Source organism: Myxine glutinosa, chromosome 10 (assembly GCF_964187855.1).
Source record: "Myxine glutinosa chromosome 10, kmMyxGlut1.1, whole genome shotgun sequence".
Taxonomy (NCBI): Eukaryota; Metazoa; Chordata; class Myxini; order Myxiniformes; family Myxinidae; genus Myxine; species Myxine glutinosa.
This window is the reverse complement of record NC_136270.1, coordinates 131,025,570-131,045,127: the sequence shown is the minus strand read 5'-3', so window position 1 is coordinate 131,045,127 and position 19,558 is coordinate 131,025,570. Positions and strand designations below refer to the sequence as shown.

General features: G+C 51.0%; 2 protein-coding genes across 7 annotated transcripts in view; both read left to right on the top strand.

Annotated features, from left to right (window-relative positions):
* The window catches only part of COL6A2 (collagen type VI alpha 2 chain), a 175,008-nt gene that overhangs the window by 51,727 nt on the left and 103,723 nt on the right, over window positions 1–19,558 (top strand). For all 6 annotated transcript variants that reach the window (XM_078786120.1, XM_078786119.1, XM_078786117.1 and 3 more), the window contains one exon: window positions 18,803–18,823. In XM_078786120.1, coding sequence (XP_078642246.1) covers window positions 18,803–18,823 — 21 coding nt within the window. The remainder of the gene's footprint in view (window positions 1–18,802; window positions 18,824–19,558) is intronic.
* LOC137433773 (protein disulfide-isomerase A5) overlaps window positions 1,198–19,558 on the top strand; it is a 489,740-nt gene continuing 471,379 nt past the window's right edge. Inside the window, exon 1 of the mRNA XM_078786121.1 lies at window positions 1,198–1,327. Coding sequence (XP_078642247.1) covers window positions 1,251–1,327 — 77 coding nt within the window. The 5' untranslated portion in view covers window positions 1,198–1,250. The remainder of the gene's footprint in view (window positions 1,328–19,558) is intronic.

Here is a 19,558-nt window from a genome sequence, read left to right as displayed (position 1 = left end):
AGAGGGTACAGGTAAATTGTGGTTGGATATTGGCATTTGTGGTGCGGTTGCAGAATGGTGTTGTGGATGGGTGCATTAGTGTTGTGGAAATGGCTGGGCGTGTAGCCTGTTAGTGTGTGTAGTTGGTTGGGCACTCCACCACTGTGAGGATGTCGGCCAGGTGAGGCCGCAGGTGGGCTCTGGGAGCCGGTAGAGTTGTGGATGGGGCCCGAGGATCCGGAGGATGGACCCGGGTAGCCCAGTGCCAGAGAGGGCACCGAGTGGGGAGAGTGCCAGAGGGCCTTCCCCAGGTAGTTAGGTTAGGGCAAGGAGCAGGTAAGCTCGGAGGCAACTGCAGTGGTGGAGGTGTGCAGGTGGGTAGACCCACTGGGAGAGGTACACGCCGCAGCCCAGAAATTGTGCGAGGGCACCGGGAGATGAATCGGGGGAGTGAGACCCCAAATTGAAGAGCACCACAGTTTGGCCAATGGGAATTGGTTTTTAGAACCCATAGAGTAAGAGGGCCAATGGTTTGGCCGGAGAAAGACCCCGGGTAGTGTAAAGTTGTTAAAGTCATTTAGGAAATAGTTAGGATTGAAGAACCTGTCGCACCATACGCAGCCACTTACCTGTGGTGATGATGATGACTCCACACCTGTGTTTTCTTTGTTTGTTGCAGGAAATGAGATTGCTGTGAGGATTTGTGAGACGCATCACGACGTGGATGAGACATTGGGGTGATTCCATCTCTCCCTCCCTAGGAGGGACTGATGATGAATTGGTGATGGCAAATTTTGATGTTCAGTTGGAGATGGCAAATTTTGATGAGAGTTGAAAATGGCAAAATTGATTGGTTAGGAGGGAGAGAAGACGAATTTGGTATATGGGAGGAACGGGGAAGACAGTAGGGATGTTTGTTGATTTGTAAAGTAGATGTTTATGAGTAGTGTAGTGTTGTGTGGATGCAGTAAGGGGTAAGGGAGGGGCCATGTAGGTTACCTGGTGGGGGGGGGGCGTACGATAGGAACGTACCTGTCTCACCTGGTTCCCATGTGCCCCCAGTGTGCATTACCTTACATTGCGTGCACTTTTGCGCCCTTACCACCTTACTCACTTGTCTGCTTCTTTTGTCTCCCACCTCCGAGGATCTGGCTTTGGGGTAGAGAGAGAGGAGGGAGAGGTGCTGGCTGCGCAGTTGTGGGCCTGCACTTTCGCTGTTTGCTGCCGGGATCGATACACCATATGGACCGCAATGTTTGTGGCCACCCACAATGGACCGCAGTTCGTTTGCGGCCAAGCACCACCCGGGGATGGACCTATGGATCAACGTGGCACCTATGCCATACAGGTGAACCACTAATAGTTAATACCACCAAGGGCACCACAAGAAGAGCAAGAGACACCTGCAGGGTTAGGGGTTGTCGCATTTATTTTTAATCATTGAACAATGGTGACTGCACCGATTGGTGGTGGGGTGGTGCTTTTGATGCCGGGAAGGGTGCTCTGCACGTTATTAAAGGCCGTCGGCCACAGAGCACTCGTGGGTTGGTGTATCGATGTTGGCAAGCGCGCTCTCTCTATGCATAACATCTGCATGTGTTCCTCCAAAAACAGGTCCTGGATCGTAGTGTAAATAGCAGCGTAGTCTTGTAAATAATGCTCCCTACCGGCTGTATGTTTAGTTTGAGAATTCTTTCCGGATTCGGTTATCCTGTGGGTGTGTTTCTGTGAGGAGAAGGGTGCAACGTCGCAGGGGGACATATTTACTCATTTGTGAATATCTGTAAAACTGTCGCACTCAGGGTAGAGTTAATAGTAGAGGGAACTACATTGCGTGCCACACTAAAGTAGGTAAAAATTTATCGGGTCGGGACGCCCCGAGGGTAGAGAAGGGTGCAATGTTGCGAATATGGAATTTGGCCTCCATATCCGCTTGTAAATATTCCCCTATTTTCTCCGATACTCCCCAACTCTCCCTTACCCCATTCCCTAGTCCCATTGTCTGTAAACAACACCCATTAGAGCCGATCTTCCCCTTCATCCCCCCATTAAATGTCGTGCCCAGGTCCCCGCACCACACGTAGACAATTATAGGACATCTTGCTAGTTATTCTTAATCTATGTCAGTTAAGGACTTGTTTCCATTAATTATGACTCTTCGTTGCACCAGAATGTGATTATATGGCACCTGTTAGGAAGTTTAGGACCTCCCCATACCTCTCCGCATCTCTTCCCCATGAAGAAGCGCCAACTACAACAACAACAACAAAAGAGGGGGGCGGCGCGGTGACGGCATGGGGAGTGGGCGTCCTCCTTCCGGCTCGGTTAGCCACCATTGACCACGCGCTCCACGGGGTTACCACGAAGGGGCTCCCTGTCGGCCCCTCGTCAAGGGCGGAGCCGGTAACCCCCGCACCCAATGAGAAGCCATGGGCCGATGCCATCTGGGGCGGCGCTAACGAGCCGAGGGCGTGTCACTCCCCGCCGGATATATACGCGGCCCCGCGCCGGACGTGACGAGAGATGCGCCCCGAGCTTGGAAGGACAAGACGCCACCCTCCCGAGCGCTGAGCGACCTCCCCGGCATCTCCACCAAAGTCGCGACCCACGAGCGCTGAGCGACCTCCCCGCATCTGCTGGACACCACCGTACGTGATTCTGTCCCTGAGCCAGGTGCACCTGAGCCATCGACTGCCGCTTTCCTTTTCATCAACCCCCGTGTGAGTCAGCCTTGTCCCGTTTGTCTGTAGTCTGTCCGGGGTTAATATAAGAGTGTGTCTAAGTGCCTGTCTTTCTGTGATTATAACTCTAGCCCCTGTAATCTGACCTTTCCGTACGAATATAATCTCCTCCGGAGGTCTTGAGAACTGAACCCTTGGTGTCGTATTGTGTGATTGTAATCCAGCCGGGTGTCTTCTTTTTCTTATTGAGCCAGCATAGCGCGATTAGTCAACCCCGGGTGCAATCGGGGTAACTTGTACGGATACGGCGGCCATCCCGCTCGGCCCACCATACCATCAAAGTCGTATCTGTAACAATATGTATGTGTGTATTGTATGTATGTATATATGTATGTATGTGTGTATTGTATGTATGTGTGTATTGTATGTATGTGTGTATTGTATGTGTATGTATGTATGTATGTATGTGTGTATGTATGTATGTGTGTATTGTATGTGTGTATGTATGTATGTATGTATGTATGTGTGTATTGTAACGATTTTGAGAAGTGTAACGGGTTTTGAGAAGTGTAACGGGTTTTGAGAAGTGTAACGGGTTTTGAGGAGTGTAACAATTTTGGAGGAAGGGTAACGGATGTGAAGAGTATGGTTTTGGTATGGTAACATCCTGGTAATGTAAATAATGGTCGCAGCCGTCCTCCTAATTAATTTCATAGAACATACACGCAGGTCACGATATATCTTTTAAATAGTGTATTTCCTTATTCCATGTAGGCTAAGTATGTGTTTTCCACTAGATTGACTTTGCATTGTATCAAACAAAATAAGCGTAGGCCCTTCCAATTTCCCCAAAACCTCCCTTCCAATTGCCTTCCGCATTTTGGCTGGTTTTCTTCAAACCACCATTGGCCACGAGGTAAGGTTGGAGAAGAAAGGCGTGGCTCCACCTCGTCAGAAGAGGGCAGGAGTGAACCGGCCCTAACAGCCAATCAACACCGCGGTGAGTGACCCGGTAGGCGTGCCCTCGGAGCCGGCGGCTTAATTCCGCCGGAGGTGATAAAAGCGACTGCAGGGGACTGCTTTAGGAGTGCAGATGGGAGATGACTGGAGATGAGCTGGAGAGGAGCAACGAGGCTGCACCAAAGAGAGGCCTTGAGAGATACGCTGGGGGATGACCTGGAAGAGGAGCGCAAGCCCTACCTACCTACCTACCTGCCTGCCTGCAATACCCCCCTTGTCGTTGGAGAGACGCGCTGAACGGAGGGAGACGGCTCCACCCCAGGAAGAGGAGCAGGTGTGCCGAGCCAGCGCGTGACGGCCGCGGATACGCGACGGAGGTTTTCCCGCCAAAACCGCGAGGGGTGCTGCGGCCTCCGACCTTGCCTTCCTCCACGCGTCCACCTCAGCTATTCCTTCCTGCAATATCCACCGTGTGAGTGTGAACGTCCTGTCCTACTCGTTTGTCTTGGGGATTAAGTAAATGAAATAGAATAAGTTAACAATGCACTGTGTGACTGCTCTTTTCCATCTATTGCTGTAAATAATATTGGTCGCTCTAAAATATTGCTTGTGTGTGTATAATAAATCTGTTCTTCCTCCGTATTCTTCTTCTTCTTTTTCATTCTCTTGCGATCGCTTTAGAGATTTCCCGATTGAATATCCGTGGGGCGATCTGGTCAACGTCGGGTGAAATCGGGTTTTAATCGGGGAGTAACTGTTCGGACGCGGTTAAATACACCACCGCTCGGTCCATATAACATCTAAAAACCGTGTCCGTAACAATTGGTTGTCAGGAGGTGGGATTCGAACCTGGGACTAAATTTGTTAGGCCCAAATTTTGGAACACCAATTGTACTATTAGAGTAACAATTGGTGTCGGGGAGTGAGATCGACCCGGAGCGCGCTGCACGCGCTCAAAATTATAAAGCGGACGAAATTGTGTTTTATAAAACCCGAATTTTTAGATCGCGCCATGGACAATCAAGGCGATCGGATGTCGGTGGGGGAGATAGACGGGTTAGGGGTAACCCAGGAACCAGGGGAAATGTATGTGGAAGAAAGGGAGGAGGAAAATGGCAATGTGGTTGCGGGAATTTCAGGTGCACAAAATGGCGCTCTAGCGCACGTGATTACAGCGGCGCCACATTTAGCCACGCCCATGGTCGCGGTAGTCGAACCGGAGATGCCAATGGATTTGAACCTTTTTTTTATACAAATGAAGGCCCTTATGGCCCAGAATAGCGAGAAAATGAGGGAGGAAGCAAGGGCTGATAGTGCGAAAATGGAAAGCAGAATGATGGGGGTAATGAGGGACGAAGCAAGGGCTCAGAGTGAGCAAATGGGGGTAATGAGGGACGAAGCAAGGGCTCAGAGTGAGCAAATGGGGGTAATGAGGGACGAAGCGAGGGGTACCAGTGAGGGGTTAGACAATAATTTTAAGGAGTTAGACAAGAAATTTGAGGGATTAGACAATGGGATAGAAGGGGTGAAAAATGGGTTAATGGGGGTAGAAAACAGAATGGCCGCTCAAGAGAATCAGTTAGAGGGGGTGAAAAATGGGTTAATGGGGTTAGAAAATAGGATGGAGGACAAATTGCGGGAAATAGGGGAACAATCCGCCCGGGAAATCGAACAGATGGGGAACCAGATGGAGGAAATACGACGAGGGGTGAGTGAGGAGGTCTCGGGGCTACGCGAGGAGGTAAAGCGAGGCGAAAAGCGTATCGAGAAAGAGGTGAGAAATAATACGGTAAAGTTACAGGGGGGAATAGAAGACCTGACGAAAGGAGTAGAACAGCTGACGGTGGGACAAAAAGAACTAGCGGACCAAGTGGAAAAGAACACTGCAATCATCGGGGGTTTAAAAGCAACACAAAAGGACATTAAAAATGAATTAATAGCGACACAAAAGGAATGTCAAATGGTACATGAGGGATTGACGAAGAGGTTGGAAGAGGTGACAGAAGTAATGGAGACGAAGGACCGGGAGGTAAGGACGCACATAGAAACGGTTAAAGTAGCAATGGAGGAAGAAATCGAGGGGGCGCACCGGGAGCTGAAAGAGGTAAAGGAAAAATTAGAGGAGGTGGAAGAAGGGGTGAGTGAAATTAAGAAGAGACGGAGGGAAGCTAAGAGGGAGATAAAGGAGGAAGTCATGGAATATGTACAAGGTCTGTGTTCAAATCATGATGCGGTGCTCACTAACCAAATAAAAAGTTTGCAGGTGGCAGAGGAGGTGCGACGAGGTACGGAGGTGAGTGGCAATGTACATGATGTGAGGGGAGATTCAGTCGGCTTGGGGGGTGGTGTAGACCCGGGTGTTCGTGAGGGACCAATGGTAAGATGTATGACTGGTCCGGAGTGTATGGACAGAAGAGGTGTGCAAGGAGGTTTGGCTATGGGAAGTGAGGGGGGTGCTGGTGAGCAAGGCTGTGGGGGTATGGCATGGGTAGCGGGTTGCGGAGGGGCGACCCAGGCATCGACACCGGGAGGGGTAGTGTTTGGAGGGACGGGGGATGCGCGGGAGCCCCCCGGGAATAGCGTACTGTGGGAGCCCGAGCGGTTTGGTCCCGCGTTGATCCCGCAAGGAGTGACGCGCGGGGTCCGACCTTCGGGCGCCCACAAGGTCCCACTCGCGCCGTATGACGGCAAGAGTGATTTGAGGGCGTACCTGGCGCAGTTTGAGTATGTGTGTAAAGGCAACGGTTGGAATCCGGACGAAGGTGGAGTACACCTGGTGGGGGCACTGCGCGGTGCGGCGGCGGAGGTGCTGACAGCTTTACCACCGGGTGCTCTCACCCTGCCAGCTCTCCGTGCGGCTTTAATTAACCGTTTCGGTATCGAGCAGCAAAGCGAGCTTGTTAAAGCTCAACTTGCGCAGCGTAAACGCAAGCCCCAGGAGACCATCGGGGAACTTGCTCACGATATTCGCCGCGCAGTAGGGATTGCACACGCAGACATGGCAGCGAGTTCCCAGGAAAGCCTGGCGCTGGATCATTTTATTCAGGCCCTTCCGGATCTGGAGCTCCGACAACAGCTCGCCATGTGGCGCCCGCAGACCATGAGTCAGGCGGCCGACGCTGCAGCCCGTTGGGAAGCAGCGAGGCCCCTGGCCCGGGGAGGCGAGCGCCATGCAGTGGCGGTGCGTCAGATGGGGCCCGTGATGGGGGGCGGCCCCCCAAGGGGGCCCGCCCCCGACGGGGGCCCTGATCTGGAAAGCATGGTCCAGAGGTTAGTGGATCGGCGCCTGGCGGGACCTGGACCATGGCAGGCGGCCCCAGCGGTGGCACCCGGTAGTCCCCGACAGAGTACCCCAATTCGGACATACAGGGGGGGGAATTTGGAATACCGGAGGCAAGCACCTTACCAGGTGAGGTGCTATAACTGTGCTCGGATGGGTCACCGTGCGTGGGAGTGTCGAGCTCCGCGCCGGGACGTTTCCCGCCAACCGATGCCCTCAACTCCGCCTAGTATCGATCGGCCTAGCCGACCACAGACACCCCCCCGCCAGGGCCCGGGAAACTAGAACGTGCCGGGCATGCAGGGCGGTGTTCGGCAGTAGGGGATGGAGAGAAGCCCTCGTTGACGCGACAGGTCATTCATTGTGGCCAAATTGGGACGGGTAGTTTGACAATTCGGTGCAAAATTGCCGGCGTGGGGGTAGACGCCGTGGTGGACACGGGAGCCAGCGCCACGATCATCAGCCCCGTGGTCCTTAATTCGAGTGCAGACGGCTGGGGTAAAATCCAGCGTCTGGAAAATCATAGTTTGCAGTTGGCTACCGGGGCAACGGCTCCGATCATAGGGCGTGGTTTTGTGACCCTCAAGTTGGGATCGGTAAAGCAAGAGATAGAGGTTTGGGTGGCGGAGGTGTGCGACCCATGCTTAATAGGGTTGGATTTGTTGACTGCCAGCGGTTGTAAAATCGACTTGAGTCGGGGGATCCTGCGATGGGGAGTGGAAGAGCTACCATTGGAGGGGGTGAGCACGGCCGAGAGGGTGGAGCTGGAGGCTCCTGAGGCCGTGACCATCCCTCCGGGGGCCGAGGCCGTAGTGCCGGCCCGATGGTCAGCTCGCCCGACATGGCAGGAATCCTGCGGCCTGGTCGAACCGGTGGCAGCGCTATCCGTACCTGGTTTAATCGTGGGCCGTACCCTTGTAAAAACGGACGGGCCGGTGGTGGCCGTCCGAGTAATTAATATTAGCACAGAACCACGCACTATAGTGAGGGGCACGAAGGTAGCTGGCTGCACCCCAGTTAGAGAAGTCGCGTCAGTGAGGGGCGAGAACGTCCAGCCGAGCCGGCCCCAGGGGGAGCCTTCAATAAGTTCTAGGAATTGGCCCGATTCCATTTGCGAGATGGTAAATCGTAGTAGCATAGAGTTGGGAGGTACCCAGAGGGAGGCCTTACACAAACTGGTTGGGTCCCATTTGGACCTCTTCTCCCTGTCCACCGAGGATATTGGACGTACGGGCCTGGTGAAACATCAGATCCACACCGGTGAGGCCCGGCCTATTCGTCAGGCCGCCCGACGGCTCCCTTGGAGCAAGAGGGCGGAAGCTGACGAGCAGGTTGAAAAAATGCTCGACGCAGGCGTGATCGAGCCCTCGGGAAGTCCTTGGATGTCACCTGTTGTGCTGGTCAAAAAGAAGGATGGGACCACGCGGTTCTGCGTGGACTATCGCCAGCTAAACAACGTGACACTCAAGGACTCATATCCCCTGCCAAGGATTGATGACACCCTCGATGCCGTTGCGGGCTCAAATTGGTTCACAACTTTGGACCTCAAGAGTGGGTATTGGCAGGTGGAGATGGATAGGGCAGGGAAGGAGAAAACGGCATTTTCCACAGGTAAGGGACTGTACCAGTTTACTGTGATGCCGTTTGGTTTGTGTAACGCCCCCGCCACCTTTGAAAGATTGATGGAGCATGTACTAGGCGGCATGCCATGGCAATCATGCCTGGTGTACCTGGATGACGTCCTGGTACATGCCCAAACGTTCCCCCAGGCAGTAGCGAATTTGGACCAGGTGTTCGGGTGCCTCAGACAGGCAGGGTTGAAGCTGAACCCGAGTAAGTGCACTTTGTTTGCAAGAGAGGTGGCCTATCTAGGTCACGTGATCGGCCGCGAGGGGGTAAAAACGGACCCAGACAAAATTAAAGCGGTAGAGGAGTGGCCCGCACCATGTACCATCAAAGAGGTGCGGGGATTTTTGGGACTCTGCTCCTACTACCGGCGCTTTGTGGCGAAATTTGCGGAGTTGGCCCGTCCCCTCCACCGGCTTACGGAGAAGGGGACGCGATTTAATTGGACACCGGAGTGCCACGAGGCCTTCCAGAAATTGAAGGGGTGTCTAACATCCGCACCCCTTCTAGCTTACCCCACTAGTAACGGGGCATTTACCCTGGACACGGATGCGAGCCAGGAAGGATTGGGCGCAGTTTTGTCCCAGACACAGGAGGGCGTGGAGAGAGTGATTGGTTACTATAGTCGGGCCTTAAGTAGGCCCGAGCGAAATTATTGCGTCACTCGCAAAGAGTTATTGGCCATGCTGGCTGCCATGAACCATTTCCACCCGTACCTGTACGGGCGGAAATTTTTGGTTAGAACTGACCATTCCTCCTTGCAATGGCTCCTTCGGTTCAAGGAACCGGAGGGCCAAATTGCAAGGTGGTTGGAAAAGTTGCAGCAGTACGATTTTGATGTGGCCCATAGGGCCGGGAAGGCCCATGGTAATGCGGACGCACTCTCTCGGCGTCCTTGTCTGGGGGAAAACTGTAAATTTTGTGCGAGACACGAGGAGAGGGAACAATTGGGCGATTCCGCCCCGATTCTCGTCGTCCGGGCAACCCGGGTGAGAGGGCCAATTTTGCCACTAACCGCGGACGAGGAATTTGGAGAGTTGGCTTGGAGCACGGCCCAGCAGGAGGATCCTGTTCTGGGGCCGGTGTTCCAATGGGTCAAATTGGGGCAAAGGCCAAAGGGGGAAGAGGTCACCCCCCTCGGGGCGCAAACAAAGGCATATTGGGCTCAGTGGCAGACCCTGGAGTTGAAAGGCAACATCTTATATCGCAAGTGGGTGGAGGTTCCCTCTGATAGAACTTCCTGGCTGGTGATAGTCCCTGACAAATTCAAGAACGTCATATTGCAACAGGTGCATGGTACCCGCTCCGGCGGCCATTTGGGCAGGACAAAGACAATATCTCGGGTCCGCCGGAGGTTCTATTGGGTGAATATGGGGCGTGACATACAGGACTGGTGTCGGAGATGCGACGCCTGTTCTGCCAAAAAGGGACCAGCACGGAGGATGAGGGCCCCCCTTCAATTACATCAGGTGGGGGCCCCCCTTGAGCGGGTGGCTATGGATATTCTAGGACCGCTGCCCCGCACCCGCCAAGGTAATAAGTATATCCTCGTTGTAATGGACTATTTCACCAAGTGGCCGGAGGCCTATGCCCTCCCCAACCAAGAAGCAGGGGTGGTAGCACAGGCCTTCGTAGAAGGATTTGTATGTCGGCACGGGATTCCACAGGAGCTGCACACCGATCAGGGTCGAAATTTTGAAAGCCAATTGCTAAAAGATGTGTGCAGACTCCTGTCAATTCGGAAAACCAGGACCACGCCCTTGCGGCCACAATCTGACGGGATGGTGGAAAGGTTCAATCGAACATTGATCCAACAACTGGCATTGTTCACCACCACCCGTCAGGATGACTGGGACGAACATCTCCCGTACCTGTTGATGGCCTACCGAACTAGCCAGCACGGGGCCACCGCATGCAGTCCAGCGTTGCTTATGTATGGGCGGGAGTTACGGGCTCCCGCCGACTTGCTATGCGGTCCCGTGCCAGACACCACGGATACACCGCCGAGGGAGGGGTACGCACGTCACCTGGAGGAAGGCATGGAGCGGGTCCATGCCTTCGCCCGCCGCCAGCTCCATCTGGCGGGGGCCAAGATGAAGCGCAGGTACGACGACCGGAGCCAGGGGAGTCAATACGCTCCGGGGATGAAGATTTGGTTCTTTAATCCCCGGAGGCGGAAGGGAAGGTGCCCAAAACTCACCTCCCCCTGGCAAGGCCCAGGAGTCGTCCTGTCGCAAATCTGTGACGTGGTCATTAAGATCAAAATGGGGCCACGGACCCCCCCTCGGATCGTCCATGCCGACCGGATAAGACCTTATGCCGGCGAGCAGGCGCCCTCATGGATCGCCTCGGCTCTAGATGCCGAGGCAGGACCCAGTACCTCTTGCGACGGGGGCTCGTAGCGTCAGAGGACTGGGGGGATGGTAGTAGGAGATGCCCCGCTGTGGGGGGGGATGGCAACTCTGTCATCCCTCACCAGTGGGGCAAATGCGCTATAGATTATGGGGTTTATGGCAGTGAAAACGAGCCAGGGAGGGCTTGGATAATGATAGGGATCGAGAAGAGATTGACATTAGGTAACGTTAAGGTTAGTTAGTGACTGATACCTGTAGTGGGGACACAGGTAGATTAGTGTGGATTATAATGACGTGGGAGCGCAATAGTTTAAAGGGACGACTGGGAAGCGCAAGTTTCAGAGGGGAGTAGTTAGCTGAGATGATGCCGTGTGTGTGAGGATTGAACAGGTGAGAATGGAACAGGTGTGATTGCACAGGTGTGCAACTGAACAGGTGTGTGGAGCAGTGTATGAGGGAGTAGTGGTGATTGCGTGTTGTGTTGACCAAATGGTCCAGGAAGAAAGGAGGGTGCAGGTGGCACCAGGTGAGATTGCACAGGTGTGCAACGACAGGTGAATGGAGGACAGGTGTATGGAATAAATGGTATGGAGTATTGGCCAATGGATGGTCGTGGAGTGAGTATGGTGGAAATTGTGGAGTGGAGTGGATGGTGCGAAGGTGTGAATGGGGGAAGAGTGGACCCCCATCACGGATACCCGGGGCGGGTAGTGTAAGTGTTAGATAGAGGGTATAGGTAAATTGTAGTTGGATATTGGCATCTGTGGTGCGGGTGACAGAATGGTATGTGGATGGGTGCGTTGGTGTTGTGGAAATGGCTGGGCGTGTAGCCTGTTAGTGTGTGTAGTTGGGTTGGGCACTCCACCACTGTAAGGATGTCGGCCAGGTAAGGCCGCAGGTGGGCTCTGGGAGCCGGTAGTAGTTGTGTGGATGGGGCCCGAGGATCCGGAGGACGGACCCGGGTAGCCCAGTGCCAAAGGGCACCAAGGGGTGACAGAGCCAGGAGAGGGGCTGCCCCCAGTTAGATAGGTTAGGGTGAGGAGCTAGGTAAGCTCGGGTGGCAACTACAGTGGTGGAGGTGTGCAGGTGGGTAGACCTGTTGGGAGAGGTACACGTCGCAGCCCAGAAATTGTGCTAGAGCACCGGGAGATGAATCGGGGGAGTGAGACCCCAAAAATTGAGGAGCACCACAGTTTGGCCAATGGGAATTGGTTATTAGAACCCATAGTGTAAGTTGGCCAATGAATTGGCAGGGAAAGACCCCGGGTAGTGTAAAGTGTGTTAAAATCATTTAGAGGATAGTTAGGATGAAGGATCTCCTCACACCATCTGCATCCACTCACCTGAGGTGACAGGTACTCCACACCATGCCATGTTTTGATTATTTTTTATGATGCAAATGTTTGGATTGTGAGACGCATCATGACGTGGGTGTGACATTGTGCGTAATTCCATCTCTCCCTCCTTATGAGGATTGATGATGAATTGGTGATGGCAAATTTTGAAGTAACGGGATTGTGGAGACGAATTTGGTATAAGGGAAATATGGGGAAGACGTGACAGTAGTGACGAATTTGTAAATGTGTAGATTTTTGTACATATGGGGTGGGAACAAGGGTAGGGTAGGTGACAGGGGGGTGACGTACGGTAGGGACGAGCTTTCTCACTTCGGCCTCCGTACGCATTTCACCTTGCATTGCCTTATTGACGTGTACCCTTGTGACCTTACCCCTCGCTCAATTGTCTTTCTTTTGTCTCCCACATGACCTGTGCGCCATTGGGTGCCGATGGGAGCGTGCGTGAGGTGGCCATTGTGCGCCCGAGATTCCCAGAACCAGCATGCATTGCGTTGATGTACCACTTTATGGACCGCTGTTCTGCGGCCAAGTACCACTTGATGGACCCCAGGTTCTGGGGCAGGGCACCTCTGTTGGAAACCGGCCATAGTGGCCAGGGAATCTTGCTTGCGGACCTCGGTAAGGTGGCACCTATGCCAAGGAGGTGGACCACCCTTAGTTGGCCCCTGAGGCCCTAAATAAAAATGGACACAAGTTGTGCTTTTTATTATGTCCAAATAGGCCGCATGAAGCCAGAAGACGTCGGGAAGAACATCGGCCCAGCAGAGAAAGAGAAGACCACCACCAGTTCTTTTGTTGTGTTTATTATGAGCCATGGTGACCGCACCGGATGGTGCTTTTGGGTGCTTTGTGGTGTTTGGGTGTTTTTGGGTGCTTTGGTGGTATTGGTACTGGTGCATCGATGCAATGCGTGCTGTCTCCTCCCTCCCAACAGGAATTTCTTTTTCTTGTTCCCTAAAAAGAAAAAAAAAAAAAGAGAAAAACACAGGTCCTGGGTTGCGTTGTAAATAAGAAATCACGTCATTGTAAATAATGCTCCCCACCGTAAATGTATAGTTTGAGAATAATCCCGTAATTCGGTTAGCTGTGGGCTTGAGTCTGTTAGACAGGATGCAATGCAATAGGGGGACATACTTATTTGTGTTTTAAAATTGTCACACTCAGGGTCAGGTTAATTGTAGAGGGAATTACACCTACATGTCACACTCAGTTAAGTCTAGTAGGCCCGAGGACGTGCCTGAAGAAAGGAGGGTGCAGTGTAACGATTTTGAGAAGTGTAACGGGTTTTGAGAAGTGTAACGGGTTTTGAGAAGTGTAACGGGTTTTGAGGAGTGTAACAATTTTGGAGGAAGGGTAACGGATGTGAAGAGTATGGTTTTGGTATGGTAACATCCTGGTAATGTAAATAATGGTCGCAGCCGTCCTCCTAATTAATTTCATAGAACATACACGCAGGTCACGATATATCTTTTAAATAGTGTATTTCCTTATTCCATGTAGGCTAAGTATGTGTTTTCCACTAGATTGACTTTGCATTGTATCAAACAAAATAAGCGTAGGCCCTTCCAATTTCCCCAAAACCTCCCTTCCAATTGCCTTCCGCATTTTGGCTGGTTTTCTTCAAACCACCATTGGCCACGAGGTAAGGTTGGAGAAGAAAGGCGTGGCTCCACCTCGTCAGAAGAGGGCAGGAGTGAACCGGCCCTAACAGCCAATCAACACCGCGGTGAGTGACCCGGTAGGCGTGCCCTCGGAGCCGGCGGCTTAATTCCGCCGGAGGTGATAAAAGCGACTGCAGGGGACTGCTTTAGGAGTGCAGATGGGAGATGACTGGAGATGAGCTGGAGAGGAGCAACGAGGCTGCACCAAAGAGAGGCCTTGAGAGATACGCTGGGGGATGACCTGGAAGAGGAGCGCAAGCCCTACCTACCTACCTACCTGCCTGCCTGCAATACCCCCCTTGTCGTTGGAGAGACGCGCTGAACGGAGGGAGACGGCTCCACCCCAGGAAGAGGAGCAGGTGTGCCGAGCCAGCGCGTGACGGCCGCGGATACGCGACGGAGGTTTTCCCGCCAAAACCGCGAGGGGTGCTGCGGCCTCCGACCTTGCCTTCCTCCACGCGTCCACCTCAGCTATTCCTTCCTGCAATATCCACCGTGTGAGTGTGAACGTCCTGTCCTACTCGTTTGTCTTGGGGATTAAGTAAATGAAATAGAATAAGTTAACAATGCACTGTGTGACTGCTCTTTTCCATCTATTGCTGTAAATAATATTGGTCGCTCTAAAATATTGCTTGTGTGTGTATAATAAATCTGTTCTTCCTCCGTATTCTTCTTCTTCTTTTTCATTCTCTTGCGATCGCTTTAGAGATTTCCCGATTGAATATCCGTGGGGCGATCTGGTCAACGTCGGGTGAAATCGGGTTTTAATCGGGGAGTAACTGTTCGGACGCGGTTAAATACACCACCGCTCGGTCCATATAACATCTAAAAACCGTGTCCGTAACAGTATGTATGTGTGTATGTATGTGTGTATGTATGTATGTGCGTATGTATGTATGTATGTATGTATGTGTGTATTGTATGTATGTGTGTATGTATGTGTGTATTGTGTGTATGTGTGTATTGTATGTATGTGTGTATTGTATGTATGTGTGTATTATGTGTATGTGTGTGTGTATGTATGTATGTATGTATGTGTGTATTGTATGTATGTGTGTATTGTATGTATGTCTGTATTGTATGTATGTATGTATATATGTGTGCATGTATGTATGTATGTATGTATGTATGTATGTATGTGTGTATGTATGTATGTGTGTATGTATGTATGTATGTATGTGTGTATTGTATGTATGTATGTGTGTATTGTATGTATGTGTGTATGTATGTGTGTATTGTGTGTATGTGTGTATTGTATGTATGTGTGTATTGTATGTATGTGTGTATTGTGTGTATGTGTGTATGTATGTATGTATGTATGTATGTATGTATGTATGTGTGTATTGTATGTATGTGTGTATTGTGTGTATGTGTGTGTGTATTTTATGTATGTGTGTATGTATATATGTGTGTATTGTATGTATGTGTGTATGTATATATGTCTGTATTGTATGTATGTATGTATATATGTGTGTATGTATGTATGTATGTATGTATGTATGTATGTATGTATGTATGTGTTTCGGGGGCTCAGACCTGCCCAGTATCTGAGCCCCCCTCTCGACCTCGCAGGCTGAATCCAGAGGAAAGACGGAATTCCCTATGTCTGGAGCCTGTCTGGATGTAGGAGCTGCCAGAAGGTGCTGCCTTAAAGGGATCACCATCTGACGAATAGAGCTCCACTCCACCATAAGTTTTCTGTCGGGGTTTGGCTCTCTTAGCCTTGGACTCACCATAGCCTGACTCCCTTAGCCTCCGATGACTCACCAGAGCCTGACTCACAAGGCAGTGAGTGCTATTTAACCCATAGCTGAGACCTGGATGATGTGACGCCAGGACATATCCATACGCTGGTGGGCCTGCACATCACATCTCTGGGGGCCGAGGTTCCTCCGAGGTCCCCTGTAGATTAGCCTAGGTCTGCAAGGTGCCTAGTTACTGTGTGCCACCAATAGGAGGCACTACAGGAGTACAGGTGATACAGAGGTTGTGTACTGGCAGGAGAGACTTGCGCACTCGGCCCTCTCTTCGCCGAATGCTAGTCAGAGGCAAGGGATCGAGACCATTGTACTAGACACATGTCATCACCCTGTGGCAAACCTGGGACACAATGATCAAAACAAATCAGTCTTGGACTTATTGAACAATGTTTGATATGGAATTGACCGTCGATCATAATTAGAGTTTTGCCATCAGATGACCAATTGCCTTCATCATGTCGACGATGTGAATCACTTGTAACAAAGATTTCTTCTCCAGCACATTTGATGCCTTTTCTATTCTCTGGAGAATTCCCCACAGTTGAGAAGCTCACACTTTTTTCTTTTTTTTTTCTTTTTTTTTTGTTTTGTTTTGTATACTGAATCGAGGCTCGTGAAAGAGCTAACATTTATTTCACAAACAAACAAACAAAACAAACCAGACAAACAAAATATACAAAAAGAGGGAGCGGAAGACAAGATGGGGAGAGAAGGGGAAGCACACAACCACAACATTTGAGAGCAGGGAGAAGTGTGGGAGGGAGAGGGCTTGGGGGCAGGAGGCGTGGGAGGGAGAGGGGGGGGGGGGGGGGGGGAGAGGTATAAAACACAAGGGGACCTAAATTAGCGGGGGTAGAAAAGATCTAGGTTTTGGATGGGGGAGGATAAGAGATGGTGGTGAACAGCTGTTTTAAAGACCTGGAGGGTGGAGTGGGATTGAAGAGAGTGAGGAGGTTTGTTCCAGAGGCGGGAGAAAAGAGGAATGAAGGAGTGAAGGTGAGCAGAAAGTCTTGATTTTGGCAGTTTAACCATAAGAGGGTTGCAGGCAGATCTTGTGCGACCTGTAGGAATATTTGGGGGACAGAGCCCAGAGAGGGCTGGGGGGGCAAGGCCAGAGAGGAGTCGGTAGAAGACAGAAAGACCACGAACCTGCCTGCAGTGAGTGAGTGAAAGGCCCTTGGAGTTAGCTTCATCGCGGGAGATTCCAATGATTCTGAACGCTTTGGTTTCAACATTGTGAAGACGGGCTAGGTGTGAGGCAGGAGCACCAGACCAGAGGGGAGAGCAGTATTCCATAGAGCTGCGGATGAAAGCCTTGTATGTGGTGAGGAGCTCAGGTGTGCCAAGGAAGGACTTCGCACGACGGAGGATGCCCAGTCGGCGACTGGCTTTGGAGGCCAAATTTGAAATGTGGTTTTCCCAGGAAAGATCATGGCAAATAGTGAGACCCAAAAGCTTGAGTGACAGAACTTCTTGGAGAGGATTATTCAGAAAGTGGATGGGAGGGTTTTCCAGTCGGTCTTTTCGGAGAGACATCGTAAGAGTGTGAGATTTATCAGGATTGAAAGACATGTTCCATTTGTTTGCCCAGTCTGTGATTTTGTCCATGTCTGCAGAGAGTGAGGAGGCTGCAGACTGCCGATCTGAGGGATGAGGAATGGAGTGGCAGAGAGTGGAGTCATCAGCAAAGAGATAGAGAGGATTTTCAAGAGAGTCAGAGAGAGATCATTGATGAAGACCAGAAAAAGCACAGGGCCCAGAACACTACCTTGGGGAACTCCAGCCTGAACAGGAAGAGGAGATGAGAGAAACCCATTCAGGGCCACACGTTGACTACGACCAGAGAGGAAGTCCGCCAGCCATGCGTAGAGATTTCCATGGATACCAAAGGAGGAGAGTTTGGTGAGCAGAGCAGGGTGCCAGACCGTATCAAAGGCACGTGAAATGTCAAGGGAGACAGCTCTAATTTCCTGTTTGGCGTTGAGGACCTTACTATATCTCTTACTATATCTCTCCAAAAAGACCGACTGGACAACCCTCCCATCTACTTTCTCAACAATCTTCTCCAAGAAGTTCTGTCACTCAAGCTTTTCGGTCTCACTATCTGCCAGGATTTTTCCTGGGAAAACCACATTTCAAATCTGGCCTCCAAAGCCAGTCGCCGACTGGGCATCCTCCATCGTGCGAAGTCCTTCCTTGGCACCCCTGAGCTCCTCACCACATACAAGGCTTTCATCCGCAGCTCAATTGAGTACTGCTCTCCCCTCTGGGCCGGTGCTCCTGCCTCACACCTAGCTCGTCTTCACGCTGTTGAAACCAAAGCTTTCAGAATTATTGGAATCTCCCGCGATTAAGCTATCTCCGAGGGCCTTTCACTCACTCACCGCAGACAGGTAGGTGGTCTTTCCGTCTTCTACCGACTCCTCTCCGGCCTTGCTCCCCCAGCTCTGTCTGGGCTCTGTCCCTCAAATATTCCTACAGGTCGCACAAGATCTGCCAGCAACCCTCTGATGGTTAAACTGCCGAAATGTCGGCTCTCTGCTCACCTTCACTCTTTCATTCCCCTTTTCTCCCGCCTCTGGAACAAACTCCCCCACTCCCTTCAATCCCACTCCTCCCTCCAGGTCTTTAAAACAGCTGTTCACCACCATCTCTTATCTTCCCCCATCCAAAACCTTGATCTTTTCTACCCCCGCTAATTCACCCCAGATTCACTTTTGTGAAATTCCAACTTCTTTGCTGGAAATCCTTGCAGTGTCCATGTGTTTTATACCTCTCCCACCTCCCCCCAAAGCCCTCTCCTGCCCACAGATCTCCCGATGTCCATGCTCTCAAATGTTGTGTTTATGTGCTTCCCCTTCTCAACCCATCTTGTCTACTGCTCCCCTTATTATATGTTTTATGTGTCTGTTTGCTTTTTTGTGTGTTTAATTTTAGCTCTTTCACGAGCCTCGATCTTGTATACAAAAAAAAACAAAAAAAAAACAGCAGCACGCTTCTGCACATGAATGGATGTATGGATGGAGTTTGACAGAGACAATTTGAAGCTGAAGGTCATGATTTAACTGTTTCTATCCCTGTGATCTGAATTTAAACCCTGAGATCTTCATTTCATCTAATTACACACTCCACATCTTTTGCAGGTCAAAGAAGCTGAGGAGGAGGTAAGCCTGTTTTGGAGCCATTCTTAAACATTGTCTCAGGTAGTTTTCTTAAACATCGCCTAAGGTAGTTTTATCGAGTTGCTGCCACCAATAATCCAATGTATAATTAGGGTTTATCGTCAGGATGCTTCACCGCACGATTCTTATTGATGTCCACACACAAAAATACAACGCTAGGAAGTGGTCTCATCACTATTGTTTTGATTTATAAAAACTGCTACAACGATGAAATTATAAGAGTGCTTGGGAAATATGAAAAGTAATTAAAAAAACCAAAAAACAAAGAAAGTCACCTTTGGCTATGACAGCCTGAACCACGCCATTCCATGACCATCTCAGCACATGATCACCTTACTTCATCGTTGTCTACCTTACTTAATCGTTATCCAACTTACTCCATCATTGTCCACATTCATCGTCATCCACCTTACTCCATCATTGTCCACCTTCATCATGGTCCACCTTTGTCATCCACCTTACTCCATCATTGTCCACCTTCATCATGGTCCACCTTTGTCATCCACCTTACTCCATCATTGTCTACCTCCATCATTGTCCACCTCCATCATTGTCCACCTCCATCATTGTCCACCTCCATCACTGTCCACCTCCATCATTGTCCACCTTCATCATTATCTACCTTTGTCATCCACCTCACTCCATCATTGTCCACCTTCATCATTGTCCACATTCATCATTGTCCACCTTCATCTTCATCCACCTTATTCCATCGTT